At 34.2% G+C, this 16,173-nt stretch overlaps 1 protein-coding gene across 1 annotated transcript; it reads left to right on the top strand.

Annotated features, from left to right (window-relative positions):
* The first annotated feature begins 544 nt into the window (after positions 1–544).
* Positions 545–16,140, top strand: LOC128187589 (involucrin-like). The gene is made up of 6 exons (XM_052858006.1): positions 545–617; positions 1,297–1,459; positions 4,363–4,561; positions 7,016–7,072; positions 7,330–7,396; positions 15,392–16,140. The coding sequence occupies exons 1-6, from the start codon at positions 545–547 to the stop codon at positions 16,138–16,140; spliced, it is 1,308 nt and encodes a 435-aa protein (XP_052713966.1).
* Positions 16,141–16,173: the final 33 nt, after the last annotated feature.

Genomic DNA, 16,173 nt, shown 5'->3' on the forward strand with positions numbered 1-16,173 from the left:
AGTTGACAATATGTAATAAGTCACGGGGAACGTCAATTCATCATAAGTTTGCTATAACTGTGTTTTACTGTAATATCATAAAATGGAAAGCATGTGCTTTTTCAACCATGGAACCAAAGTTTTCACAATGTGGAAACTTTATTTTGTTACAGCCTGAAAACCATATATTATATGACAACTCAGAAATTATTCAATATAACAGCCTAGAAACCATATGATATACGATAACCTGAAAACGAATGACTTTACAGCCTGGAATATATTTGATATTTTATTTTGAAAACCAATGAATTTACAACATTGAACCATGTGAGTTAGCAACCTGAAAACCATACAATTTTACTTATAAAAAATGTTATACAAAAGAAAGATCATATGATTGTTACAACCAGAAATTATTTGAATCAACAACGTGGAAACCAATTCACTTAACCTACAAACCAATTGATATTTTAGCCACCTAGTAACTTTTTGACTTAACATCCTTAAAACCAATGATATAACAAACTGGAAACCATATGATATGAAAACCTAAACACCAGTAATGAAGCCATTCGATAAAACACCACAGCCAGGAACCCATATTGTGTTACTGAAAACCAACATGGTATTCAATGGTTTTAAATTACTGAAACCATATAGTTTGATAGTCTGAAAACCACTGGATGTTTTTACAACATTGAAACCATATTATACAATACCTGGAAATTGTATAATTTGAACCTGAAAACAGTTATATATGACATATATTGTATTTCATAGAATTGGCTGAATTTAACCTTACAACTACATGCTAAACTGTTTATAAAATCTGATACTTTCAATGGAATGATGAATTGGCAAATTGATTGTAACTATATCTCGAGCAACAATGTGTATACATACTATTCGATTAACCTTTAATTGTGCAAAGAAATTTTAAATAAGTCAACAATTATTGAGAACATAATGTAACAATATTATGGTAATGCAGATGCATATTTAGGTTTTTTGTTTTCATTTTAATCATGTGATATTTTTGTAACATACATGTAACTTTCATCTGTTTAAGTGCTTTATTTCTAAACTGTGATTGTAATGATGTAATATAATTCTTGCAATGTATTTAAAAAACTGTAACATTCAAAATAAATGATTTATTCTATCAATACCTCTCAGTGATCTTGGCATTATAAATTGCATTTGCTCTCTTGTCAGTTTTCCATGATTTGCTGATGCATATCATGGTATTTGTCACAGAGCGTTTGCACTTTATAATGCCAAGATCACTGAGAGGGGTTAAATTTTTTTTTTAAGGAAAGGGATTGTTTGCTGAAAAATCCTATCGGAGAGGAGAGTTTATAGTGGAATATGCTGGGGACCTCATCAGTCGCAAAGAAGGACTCCGACGAGAAAAGTCTTACCCTGCCAGGAGAGGAAGTTATATCTTCTTTTTTGTCTGGAACAGCAAAAAGTACTGGTAGGTTTTCTTGAGGTGATAATTTTGGTCTGGGCGTGATCAAATACAATTAATCTCGAAGGGCTTTATGATACATTTTATCAAACCCCGACCAAAATAATCATCTCATAATACTCAAAGAATGATTCCATATTACTTATATAATTTTTGCAATTTTACGATTAAATATATTGTATTTCCTCCAAAATCTTTTGATACAATGGACCCAGTTTAATTTAAAGAGAGAATCATAGCCATCTTCCCCATGTGGCACATATTCGGAGTTGTCATTGAGATGAACAAACAGTCATCAAAGACAAACACCTGTCCCTTGGCATGACATTTGGAAACAACGAAGTATTCCTTTTAAAGGAATGATCGGCAATAATGATATATTGATAGCTAGAAGCAATCAACATGATCAGTTTGATGTAAAATAATTAAAAAAGTACTGTATTCTTACAAAATATTTTGAATCTGTACACCATAATTTCATCATTATAAACCGTCAACAAATTTAATTTTGAAATTAAACTCCTTGTCTAGTTTTATATTTTTAACGATATTATTAAATGTTAATGTATCTTCTTCTTCTTCTACGGAATACTGAGTAGGGCTCTTCAAAGAGCATTAACACGTATACAAAGAAAGAGTTGTATTAAAATAATTTAATGCGACTGAAAAACATTGAATGCCATCATAACTTGCGCTATTGAGGTCGCATTATAAGGTAACCTTGTTTATAAATCAAGTCCTCTTCCTAGCTACTATTATGCAACATCAATACGCGGGTATGATAAGGCAACTCTCAGCGATCAAATTCCTCTGATCAATATGATGTCACAATAAGCAGCATGATGTCATATTTTACTCAGAAACATGTCGATTTTAACTTTATCTCTGGTTTAAATTATAAAAACTACAGGCATAAAATATCACAAGAAACTCTTCAAACTGAATATATCTTCGATTTCTCTCTATTACGTATAATTATCATTGATGACGTCAGAAGCATGTTTAATAGAGAAGATCATGTCGGGAGACAAATCATCGGAATGCAGTGTAAACAATGCCGAAATAAGACTTATTCAATACAGATACATAAGATTTAGATGAGTATCAGTTAGGATATTATCAGGATAATACAGGCATGGATATTTTGTTTATTCAGTGTGTTTTAAGGTAAGCAGATTGACATTTATATGGCTTGACCAGCCTTTCCTCTGCCAGTGTGTACAAAAAAGGCAAAAGTGTAACACTACCCCGGATATTATGAAAGATGACTTTGGTAAATATCAATGGTATATGACCTAAACTACTTGAAAAGTGCTGCTAGAATCCTGTGCTTGTTGTTTTAAAGAAAAAATACGTAGTATTTTCAATGAAATTATAGAAGTTGAGAGGGTTTCCGATAAATATTTACAATATTTATTTTATGCGATTAACAATAGGATTCTAGCAGTAATACTAATAAACATGAACTAATTGCCGATCGAATTATTGTAGCAAACATACAAATGAACTTCGGGGTGGTGTTACACATTTTGAATTTTTGTTAAGGTAAAAAAGTGATCTATTTTTAACTGTCACGTGATACCATGGTACGGCAGCTTCAAAGATCGAGTCGATTCCGAAGTAGAAAAATAAAATCTTGGTGAACACATTCACTTGGCATTAATATTCAGCACTGTTTTCATAAAAATAAACAGTTTTTAAATTGATCATAATTTTGACGGTCATTAAACTTGGAGTTGCCTTAACCTACCCGCGTAGATCGAGGTCAGTTCATGGAGTATCTTCTTATGATTGAGGTCAGTTCATCGAGGTCAACTGCATTACTAAATGAATCTTTCGATTGAAATTCTTACGCGTGAGACAAAATGTGCATTCTTGAATCAACAGGTCGAACTGTATTTTATTTATGTTTGCATTTCTTAAGGTAAATGAATTGAAATAAAACTGAGTAAAATGTTATATAAATACTAAACCAAACTTCAAGTTTTTATAAGAACTACTTATGCAAGCGGAATGTGTGCGCACGTGGAAGCATTTGCCGGATGCCTCATATGGACACAACACAACACAAAAAGGGTGTTGCAGTAAGCAGTTCTGTTTTCCAGTACTTCTTGATGTCTAGTTGATGCAGAAGTCCCACCAGCATGAGAAGTGATATGAATTACTTCATATCTGAGGAATTTGTTTCATACTATTTGTGAAACCTACTACATGTTGTCAATTGAGCAGCTGAGCTCAAGAATTGCTGTGCATACAGATTTGTCTGTTGTGCAAGAAATTAAAAAAAACTGTCATTGAAAAATGATTTAAATATTCTTGAGGTGAACCTTTGTTGTTCATTAATTGCTTGTATTAAGCCAGGAGTTTTTGCATAGTCAAGGGATGGGGGCTCCTCGTCTCTTGCCACCCAGTTGTCTGAATCTATAAAATTTTCTAAGTTTTCGGTAGGTCTACTCACAAATCAAAATCGTCAAATTCAAAATCACTGTCCATTCAAAAATGCTTCAAAACCAATGCTCCTTGCTGTTGCCATTAATAATTATCCTCTGCTCAGTACACTCATAAGATAAGTATTTACATGTATACCAGGATGCATATACTGTAGAAGCACATATTTTCGTTGGGGTAAAATTTCGTTGTTTATAAACCAAATACAATTTCGTTGGCATTTAAATTCGTCATATCCTTATCCATAAAGTATATTACATATCAACTCTGTATTTATTGAGACTTGTTTTAAAAGTTCGTCATGGATTTAATTTCGTTGATTCATTCTGCCAACGAAAATAACGAAATTAAATCCTCAACGAATATTTCTGCTTCTACAGTAATCGGGCAATACAAAATAGATATATTGATATTATAGAGTTACTTTAGTCATGTAAGTAATTACAATTTTTTATTTACAGTTTGGATGCAACAGAATCATCCAGAAAAGGCAGATTTGCCAATGATGCAGCACCTGGTGATGTCCATCGTAACGCTTCAGTTAAGTGTTTATCCAGCGAAGGAAAACCATATTTGGCTCTCTTTGCCGATAGAGAAATAGAAATCGGGGAAGAAATAAGATATGACTATGGGGTTCCAGATCTTCCATGGAGAAAGCAGGTACTTTGAACACAAGGGCTGAACATTTTCTGTGTAAATTTAACCTAATTAAGGTGGTATATTGAACACCTTCCCACATCTTGGGTCACTAAATACTTTATATCATAATAAATAAATTAAAATCAAGTATAACCTTATAAAAAATAAATCCTCTAAACATCCAAAATCTAACACCCCCCCCCCCCCCCCCCCCCCCAATTATTACAAGGTAGTAAAAATCAAATTGAAAGTTTTCAACATTTTATTGCACTATCCTTATATTCTTCAAACACTGAAGTTTTTTAAAATCATTTATTTTTTTATTTACCCTCATACACTGTAATTACACATTACTTCAATTAATATAGCAGGGAGATGTTGTTTACATTGGTTTCTGGTAGATTTTAGGCCATACCCACATTTTGAAAGTCTGTTTTCTACCTAAGCACATTAATGTTACAACTTGTAATTGAAACAGTCATTTTAATATGTGATTCACATCTATGAAAGAAACTGGAACATCAGTCTGCTTATATATTATTACTTCGAGGAACGGAGAGCATATTACTTCTGCCTGTTAGTATGTCCGTCGGTCCACTTACAGTTTCCGTTCATTTTCTTCGCAGAGGATGAACATGTTGAAATGAAATTTTGTAAACAGGTTTATCATGATAATATCTAGGTCAAGTTCGATATTAGGTACGATCTCGGCTCTTGGACGTGGAAAAAATCCAGTAATTTGCAGTTTCCGCTTTTCTTTGCAGAGGGTGAACATATTGAAATGGAATTTGATATACATGTTTATCATGATAATATCTAGGTCAAGTTTGATATTGGTTATGATTGAGCAATTTTCGACAAAGTTTAGTTCCGTGGACGTAAAAAAATTATTTTTTTTGTAGTTTTGTTTACTTTCTTTGCAGAGGATGCACATATTGATATGAAATTTGATACACAGGTTTATCCAAATCATATCTAGGTCAAGAATGATTTTGGGTATGATAGAGCAATTTTCAACAGAGCTATGGCCCTTGGACGTAGAAGAAATCTACTAATTTGCAGTTTTCGTTCATTTTCTTCGCAGAAGTTGCACAATTTGAAATGAAATTTGGTATACAGATTAATTATGATAATATATAGGTCAAGTTCGATATTGGGTACCATTGTGCAATTTCGACAGAGTTATGCCCTTTGGACTTAAGAAAAATTCCAATTATTAGTTCATTTTCTTTGTGGATGTTTCCAAGGGAGGGGGGCATAAGTGTTTCACAAACATCTCTTGTTTATTTAAAAAGTGCAAAATCTTGATTGCTTCCCTCTATAGTAGACATGCCATTTAAAAATTTTAACCCGTTTTCGACCTCATTTATTTCCAAAAAAAATTTAAATATTGTAAAATTAAAATTTCTAAAACAGTAAAAGAATTTTGATTATAATGGGCTTTTTTCCACATTGATATTGACAGTTGTCCAAGAACAAGAATGTTTACTAACAGCTGTGTTTTAATCATGCAGTCTATCTAAACCACTAATTAAGCTTTTTAAACGCCATTATATAATCTAGCATCATTATATCTACATGACAGAAAATATTACATTAAAACTTATATCGCTATAAAAATTTGGAAGAAAATAATTCTGTATAATTTTTGCTGAGATACATAAAATCTAGATGATATTTAAAGCAATTGTGATGGTCAGACCGGTTGGTTCAAATACCGGCGCCAGATAGCTCAGTTGGTAGAGCACTTGACTAGATATTCAGGAGGCCTGGGTTTGAATCTCGGTCTGGTCCGTCATTATTTTTACCATCCCGTTACATTTGGTGCAGTGACCAACCCCTGCAACTGACAGGTTAACTCCTGCCAGGGGAAGAGCCTGGGGTGATCTTCGAGGTTAAAGATCATTTAAGGGGGTAGGAATGTGACTGTCAGACCAGTTCGAATACCGACGCTAGATAGCTCAGTTGGTAGAGCACCTGACTAGAGGGTTCGAATCCCGGTCTGGTCCATCATTATTTCTCCCACCCCGTTACACAATAAAAAGGTATAATGTAGAGGTAGGGCTTTATAGTCTTGCTTACAAAGTACATTGCCTCGCACAACTTCTACATATTACCTGTACAATCCATAGGATCCTCAACCCCCTGGGAAGCATACAAGCAGAGCTGCCAAATTTTGGTGCAAATGCTTTACATTCACATAGCCAGCTCGTCCCATGTGCCAGGTACCCAATTTAAGCTGTGGGTGGAGAGAGTGCACTAGTAGAGTAAAGTAACAAGGTTACAATGTTACTGCAATAGCAACAGACCAGACTAGAACCTGGGGCTACCGTGTCTAAATCGGTCAATGCTATCAAATGCGCCAACACCTCTAAAATAATTTTTCAACTTTTACTTGATACATTTGCTCTTAAAATATTTGAATACAATTAGAATTAGTTCTTTCTTTTTTATTTGGTTTCCTTTTTTTCTTAGGGTAAAGAATGTAAAAAAGGAAAAAAAGAAACTTTTTGTGCGAAAAAAGATTTGCCAGTAAGTATACATATATATTATCTTGAATTTTTTTTTCAATCACAACTATTATTTTGTAATATACTGAAGAATAATGATATTGATATTTATTTAAGTTAAATCAATATTCAATGATAAATGTGTCAATGGTTTTGAAAATATTGATGTTAAGCAACCTTAAATTTAATTTTGTGTAATTTTCCAAGATTTTTAAAAATTTTATTTTGGTATTGATACACCTGCTAGTGTGTAATCTGTTACATCACTCAATGTTTTAGTTAAAAGTGTGCAGAGTACTTGTCAAGAGACTACCAGTGAATATTGGGAAAGTGGTGTTTCTGTCTGGTGAGTAAAAAATTAAAACAATTGATAAAATAATTTTGGCTTCCTACAAAGCAACAAGTGGGTGCTCATAAGTGTGGTTGCTGTAGTTGAAGATTTCAAAGCTTATAGACGTAAGTGAAATCATGAACAAATGAAAACATTTGTGAATGTCTTATGGCCACAGCTGACTCAAAAGGATATCCACAGATGTCAGCTTGACACATGGGTTTCTTGTCTGTGTCAGAGGTGATGTCATCAATTTCAGATTCCCGCACTGTGGTCCAATCGACCGGAGACTCATCTGCAATGAGAATGAGTTTGTTTCTCCTAGATACTGTAAAACAAGAAAATATGGTGCACTACAAATTGTTGTGCCTTTTGATTTGCTGCAATCTGGCTCATACTCTCTGTCTTTGATCAAAGAGTATACAGTGACCTTAAATGATATTTGTAGGTCATGTTTCAAGGTAATATCGGATCACACAAAAGAGCATATATATAAATACTCTTTACTAAGCCCTATTTGGCTAATACTTAAGCTGAGCTGTTTGCGCGGGGGTGTTAAGGAAGCATATGGGCAATTTAGCGTCTTATTTTGACTGTTATATTCAAAATCGGGAAATTAAATAACTATTTTAAATACGATCAAAAACTTAGTATTATCCTTTGAAATAGATGTCAGTGCAATAAAATCGGGTAGTACATTACTGCCACATTGGTGCATTATCACCTGACAACTATAAATAGCTTACGTATATTCCTTAACATAAAATGAGATAGAACAACACTACCCCGCAGTTTCCAAAATAAAATAAACATACCAAGTGAAGGCAAAACATCTCAGTTTAATCAAAACTTCTGCTAGAATCCTATGTTTTTCTTAATTCAATAGTTATTCATCCAGTTCTCGTAAAACCTTCCCAACTTTAATAAAGTTTGTACGGAAAACGGCAAGTTGCATCAAAACAACACACAACATGGGATTCTAGCAGTACTTTCAATTGAAGCATTGATCAAACTAACGATACATATAAAATTCCAAGTTCAATATATGTCGGGTAGTGTTGTTCTAGTCGGATTTTTATATCGTAAACAACGACAGAGGAAAGCCTGGCCGAGAAATAAAAGCAAATTTACATACCTTCTAGCGAATGATTGATAAAACTATTATCTCTCCCAGTATTCTTATGTTCCATTCTCAATAAATCACACCACAATATTTTATTAGAGTTCTTAGATTAGTTATATTTTGAATATGTTTACAATGCTTTCCGATCAAATTCACACGACATTCAACTTTTAGTCATGACGTCATCAATGTGTAAATCTACGTAATACAAACTAATTTCTGAAAAAAAATTTGACTTCAGTTTTTTTATTTGCTTTTGGTCTACGTTTCGTTGCTTAGATGATTGAATATGTACATAATAACTAAGATTTGTGATTTCACGAAATTACATGTAACTCGGAATCCATATGCTTCCTGAACACCCCCGCGTGGTTAATGACATGCAGTGATTTTGAACCAAGTCAATGTTAAGGTTAAAGTGGATCTCTTTATAATCAGTTTTAGATGGTCACCAAAGATTATTTTTCATTTGCTTAATCTTGCTCAAATGAACAAAAATGCATGTAGGTAAGGGATAATGAGATGGAATAAGAAGTTCTATGCCAGGTGGAAAATTTCTAAGTTATAGGTCAAGGCCAAAGCAAAATTGTTTAAAATTCTTTTCATCCTATTGTCCATTATTTAAGCGGAGCCTTTGAGATGGTCACCATCTCAATGTAGTCTAGTTTGCTTAGCTAAGAAGTCAAGAGTCATTAACATTTGAAAGCTGGTCATTCAAGTTATCTAGTATATTGAATCTAAATAGGATTTAAAGAGGTTGAATCTGTCAGCAACATCTGACATATAGCCTCTGGTCTATATGTATTTAGAATTTTTGGGTCCTTATGAGTATAAAGTCATCCATAGACTGGTCTCTAATTTTAGCCAGGAAAACTGTAGTCTGCTTTGAGGACATAGGCTTAGATAGTCTGTTGCAATGTGGCATCGAACTACAAATAATTTAAAAACCCCAAATTCCACTTTTTATGTGTTCAAGTCATATGCTTATGATGGATTCAACCATCTCAATTGTAAACTATAATGATATAACAGCCAATCAATATGCCATTTAGTTAACATGTATTTTTTAGTTCACTTGAGTCACTTTATTAACCGCCGGGGCCTCAAGGGTGGGGCCAAAGTTTTTAAAATCTTCCCTTATCCAACACATGTGAAGGAAAAAACTGAATGCATGATTATGATGTCCAGCAGTCCTTTACCAAACAAATGGAATGACATGGCCCTTGGGTCAGGGGTGACAGACCCTAAGATTAAGCCAAGATTTCCATGTAGTGAAAATGTAGTAAATCTTAAAAAATCATCTTTTGTACTCCTTTATATTTTTGAGAAAAACTAAATCAATGGTCATTATATCCATAAAGCTTTCAATATAAAGTTGTAAAATTCATGACCTCTGGATCAAGGGTTTAGGCCCTTTGGGTAGGGCTAAATGGTAACATAATGAAAATGATTTAAATTTTTAAATATTTTCTTCTGTACTTACTGTGGAATCATTAGATTTCGTGGTGGCTCAATTTTCGTGGAATTCGTGGGTACCTCTCATCCACGAATTAACATCCTCCACGAATTAATAAATTATGGTAATAAAGTCATATTTCCTTTGTAGGTTTAACAGAATACACGAAATTACGTCCACACGAACTTGTAAAATTTAAGCAATCCACAAAAATTGGCCCCCACGAAATTTAATGATTCCACAGTAAACTCTCATTGGAGATTAATTAAATGTACCATATTATTATTATTATGTCCACGATGTCCTTTTTTTAAATGGTGAAATTCCCTGCCCACGGGGCACAAATATGACTAATAGTGAATGTGTATTTTTAGCTCACCGAGACGAAGTCAGGGGGAGCTTATGCTATACCCCCAGCATCGGCGTCAGCTTCTGGACCTGGTTAAAATTTTTGTTGCAGGTCCTGTATCTAAGTTATTACTTGTCCTATCTTCACCAAACTTGCATGGATGATGCATCTGGACCTACTTTTGTACTTGAAAGACGTGGATGCTGAATCTGGGTCCTAAATTTCAGATGCTAGAGGAGGTTTTTTGAGCAGGTAAAAGTTTTTGTTGCAGGTGCCCTTTGATAGCAATATCTAAGTTACTGCTGGTCCTAACTTCACGAAACTTGCATGGATGGTGCGTCTTATGATACTGATGCACCAGACAGGCTTGAATGCTAAATCTGAGCTATAGGTTTCAGATGCTGGAGGAGGTTAAGGTTTTTAGAGCTGGTGAAAGTTTTTTTTGCAGGTGCCCTCTGATGATTATATCTTATTTACTACTGGTCTTATTTTCACCAAACTTGCATGGTCTTATGATACTGATGCTCCAGACAGGCTTGAATGCTGAATCTGAGCAATAGGTTTTGGATACTGGATGAGGTTAAGGTTTTAAGAGCGCTGGTTAAAGTTTTTGAAACAGGTGCCCTCTGATGATGATATCTTACTTATTACTTGTCCTAACTTAACCAAACTTGCAAGGATGGTGCGTCTTATGATACTGGTGAACCGGACAAGTTTAAATGCTGAATCTGAGCCATATGTTTTGGATGCTGGATAAGGTTAAGTTTTTTGGGAACAGATCATGTGTTTAATAGATAATAACACTATTTCAAACTTGCATAGTTGATTAATCTATAATATGAATGAATTGCAGACTGAGGTAGCTTCAGATGCAGAACTTGATTTCAATTATCAAGGATGCTAAAAAATATATATAATATTGTATTGTATGATACGATATTGTATATTATATATTCTACTACAGTTATTGCAGAGATCAAAGAGATGCCGCGGACATTATTCTCCAATATACCACGAACGTCATCAGTAAATTATCAGATCAGAAATACCTATTTGTCTCGCACTGATTATGAAAGTACAACTTCAAACCGTAAAAAGTTTTAAAACCATGTCAATTTCTCATGTTAGTTCCAGTCAAAACGATGTGTATTGCCTCAAACGTTTATTTTTAAGAGATTAATGCGGCTGTTCCTAGGACCTCCCGAGCACATTTTCACTGCATGTTTTTACAGAAAATATATAACGTGTAGTAGTAATAATCGCATTAAATTGCCCTTAAATAATTAGGAATATAACTCAAAGATATTTTATAAATAAGTGAAGAGTATCAAAAATCCCAAGAAAAAATTCTGTCGTCTGCATGTGATTCCTCTGATCGATACACATGTAAATATGACTTACATAACCACTGAAGTTACACGGAACAGCTGTCAAAATGACATAGATCATCTCTCTATAGGAGAAACGATCTGTAGAAATACTGGGCTGTTAGTAGAATAGAAATTAAGTTCTTGTTTTTTTTTAATGTTGCAGGATAACCTCCTGGGTCTAGAAATGTTGTTCAAAATATAAAAGCCTCGGCTAACACCTCGGCTTTTATATTTCAAAACAACATTTCTCAACCTTGGAGGTTATTCTTCAACATTCACGATAACTCATCCTTTATTTCTTAAATATAGTATCATACTTTATTGTATAATATGATATTGATTTTTATAATATGGTATTATATCACATGAAATTGTCATACCCCACCGTCACCAAAATTTTTAAATCCCTCAGCTCAGTCCTCAACTCAAATCCTTAAAGGAAAAGTGCATGAATTTGAGGTAAAAACTCACACTTGACGCTGAGTAATGACTTCAGGAAAGTTGGTGACGGCGGGGCATGATATTGTTATATTATATAATATCTTATTTTATTATGTGATCAAATACAATAATGTATAACATGATATAATATCATATCATATGTTACAATATCATATTGCATCCTTATTTATTACAGTATTTTATTGTATTATATGATATATATTGTAAGTTAATATGATAGGATGCAATATCATATTTTATATAATTGTATTGATAAACATTGTATCTTATAATGCTGTATGAAATGAGCATAATGATTATCATACAATTTTTTAACAGATGATATACGATATTGTGTCAAAACAGTATAATCCATGAATATCTAAGATCATAAAGTATGATTTTCATATAATATGATAAAGTTGGTTTCATAAAGGTGATGCCTCATAAAGGTGATGCCTCATAAAGGTGATGCCTCGTCTCGGTGATCTTTGTAATCTGTGATAACCTATGTTTTTTCATTAACTTAAGACACTCAGGTAACCTACTGCTGTTGGTCATATGTTGCCTGTAAATAATTGAACATTTTTAACTTGAAAATTTTAAGTGAACTGTAACTGTCATATGGCCAAATTAAATTTTGTACAGAGGGTTCCACTTAATCTGATAGTGGTTAATCGATTAGTTCGGTTAATCTAAAATAATATAAAAACACCAAACCATTTCTTATATATCCCTTTATATTTTGTCCTGATAATCTGATAGGAAAAAATGTCATTTTGGTTTATCTGATAGGATTGTGACCATGATGTAATGATTTCCCACCGTCTTACAAATGACAATATTCTTTTGTTTAATTGGTTGACACCCCTCTTGTGTACACAGTAACTCTTTACAGGGCATTAGTTACACTTCAACGCACACGGGTGTCTCCCTTCTTCATAAGATGAAAGCTACAGCGATAATTATTCTGGGTTACCACACAAAGGACTGACCTTACCTGTGTACACATTTTATTGTTTTTTTACGCGAGTACTTAATTCTGCGATTCAACGATTTACCATCAAATCGTGAGTACATAAAATCGCGATATCCCTTTGAAGTCCGACACGAGACAGGTGTATGCCTATGACACCGGAAATTGTTAAACAAACATTGACCACGCGCCGAGTCAACAGGTGACTGGTTACGTAATGGCGAATACACTGGCGATGGTCAGAGTGGATACTTATTTTAATGCTTGGGAATAAAATATTTCTGACAAAGTAAGTTTAGTTTTGCATAACACGCGATATCGGGAATTGTTTACAATGCAAGCGACTTTGTAGAAGTTGCCGGTATTTGAAAATTTGATGCATAAGTATAAAGCGTAATTGTTTAAATGTTAATCATTAATAATAATTGGTAGCAATATCGGTGACATAGTGGCATCATACACTGATGTTACTGCAGTTTTATAGGCCATTTTGAAGTGATAAGATCGACGTATGGTCTGAGATCGACGTATCGTAGGAATTTGTGAAAAATTTGGCTAAAAATGGGCAATTCGACGAGTCGTCTGCATCGACGAGTCGTCGGGAAAATACGGTATGTATAATGGGACCGTATTTTGACTATGAGGTTTCAAGGGTTTCGAGAGATTGAGAGTTCGAGAAATCAAGGGTAAATTTGCTTAGTTATATAGCGAAAAAAATCGGGACCGGCAACTGACTTCGAGAGATCAAGAACTTCGAGAGATCGAAGTTCAAGCCATCGAGTGTTACCTGTATTGACATACAGATTATATCTTTTCATTGATAAATTATGTCTTAAAACAAGTTCTATCTTATTCTATACCAAAATCAAAGACCACAAAAATGCTAAATCGGTCAATCTAATAATCGGTTAATCTGATAATTTTTCTCTGACAAATGACTATCAGATTAGGTGGAACCCTCTGTATGTGTTCTTGTTGAGGAAATCTAATTTCCTGTGCATTGTATGTTTGTGTGCATTTTAAACGAAACTGTGAATATCATTAAGTATTGACCATTAAAGGCCTGCAGATTAAAAAAAAAAAGTTTAAAATTTTCGGCCCCCTAGCAGAAGCCTCTCACGCTAATTTATGAATTGGTGTTTACAGATTTCCAATAATAAAAGCAGGGGATACTTGTTTGAGGAGACTCGGGTTTAAGACTCAAAACTGAAACATGAGACAGGTCCATTTAAGGGAGATGGTACTCAGGTGACCATCAAAGCCTAAGAGCCTCTTATTTAATTTGAAAACAGAGTGATCAGGGTAAACTGTCATTTGGCCATTTAATTAAATATGTAAATCTTTCAAAAGCTTGCAGCAAATGTGTAGTGTACGAGTACGTTTTAGGGTCTGTAATTTATCTTACAGTTTTACCAAGTGTAAACTTTAGTCATTTATTTAAACCACTTCATGAGTTCAAATATAAAAACTAGGGATGTCAACGAGTACACGGTTAACCGGGTACTCAATCAAACGTCCGAGTATCGAATACTAAAATTGGTACTCGGTTACTCGGATGTATATTTTTTAATATATCTAAGTTTATTTAATAATGCATTAAAACATCGGTTTTAAAACTTAAAATGTCCACTGCACTTGTACATACAGTAATTAGGATTTCCTACGCCTCTAAATATGCTAAATGACCGTTATCGCCTGTGGCAGTGTTTATATAGTAATTATCGTGACCAAGCACCTATTACCTAGTTTTTGTCACCTTTGACTGTCTTCTACCCTTATTTTTGGCTTACTTTAATGATTTGTTTTCACTGAACATCGTTTATATAGTCTATTATATAAATTAGATAGCACACAGTAGAGAAATTGAACAGACAATGCCGCCACCGACTTCAAAGGTCTGGAAATATTTCCAAAGAACTGAAGATTCAAAAGACGTAAAATGTCAGCTGTGCGAAGTAAACTTATCCTATACGGAGGAAACGACAAACATGTTAAATCACATTCGTCTTAAACATAAGGAGGAATTTGACAGTCCAGAAACTCCAGAAAAACAAAAACTCATAATTCTTACACATAAACACACTTACAGGGCAACCTCCCATTAGATCATGTCGTTTTATTTCTACAAAAGTGACCAAGGTTTTACAGTTATCAATGTACTTGTTCATATTTATTTACACTTTTGCCGAGTACCCGGGTACTCGATCGGAAAACATCAGATCGACCGAGAACTAAAAATTGACGGATTTGACATCCCTAATAAAAACTAAATGACTTCTTTTTTCATCCTTTAAGATTTAGTCAAGCAGCAAGGTGGCTTGCTGGAAGAAGATATTAAAGACGAATCACAAGAAGTAGAAATTATACAAGAATTGGCAGAAGAAGATGTAGAGAAAGAGTCACAAGAACAGGAGGTTATACAAGGATTGCCAGAAGAAGATGTTGAGGAAGAGTCACAAGAACAGGAGGTTATACAAAGATTGCCGGAAGAAGATGTAGAAGAAGAGTCACAAGAACAGGAGGTTATACAAGGATTGCCAGAAGAAGATGTTGAGGAAGAGTCACAAGAACAGGAGGTTATACAAGGATTGCCAGAAGAAGACGTTGAGGAAGAGTCACAAGAACAGGAGGCTATACAAAGAATGCCAGAAGAAGATGTTGAGGAAGAGTCACAAGAACAGGAGGTTATACAAGGATTGCCGGAAGAAGATGTAGAAGAAGAGTCACAAGAACAGGAGGTTATACAAAGATTGCCGGAAGAAGATGTAGAGGAAGAGTCACAAGAACAGGAGGTTATACAAGGATTGCCGGAAGTAGATGTAGAAGAAGAGTCACAAGAACAGGAGGTTATACAAGGATTGCCAGAAGAAGATGTTGAGGAAGAGTCACAAGAACAGGAGGTTATACAAAGATTGCCGGAAGAAGATGTAGAAGAAGAGTCACAAGAACAGGAGGTTATACAAGGATTGCCGGAAGTAGATGTAGAAGGAGATGTTGAGGAAGAGTCACAAGAACAGGAGGTTATACAAGGTAATAACTTATGAATGCTGCAATATGTTTTTTCTTTACATTTTTTG

This window comes from Crassostrea angulata, chromosome 6 (assembly GCF_025612915.1).
Source record: "Crassostrea angulata isolate pt1a10 chromosome 6, ASM2561291v2, whole genome shotgun sequence".
In the NCBI taxonomy this organism is placed as follows: Eukaryota; Metazoa; Mollusca; class Bivalvia; order Ostreida; family Ostreidae; genus Magallana; species Magallana angulata.

Excerpts from the sequence above, each read along its gene's own strand:
- LOC128187589 (XM_052858006.1), top strand. The coding sequence starts at position 545 with ATGAAGCCATTCGATAAAACACCACAGCCAGGAACCCATATTGTGTTA. Across the intron at positions 618-1,296 it reads AACCAACATGGTATTCAATG|GAAAGGGATTGTTTGCTGAA; the intron begins GTTTTAAATTAC and ends TTTTTTTTTAAG. Across the intron at positions 1,460-4,362 it reads TGGAACAGCAAAAAGTACTG|TTTGGATGCAACAGAATCAT; the intron begins GTAGGTTTTCTT and ends TTTTATTTACAG.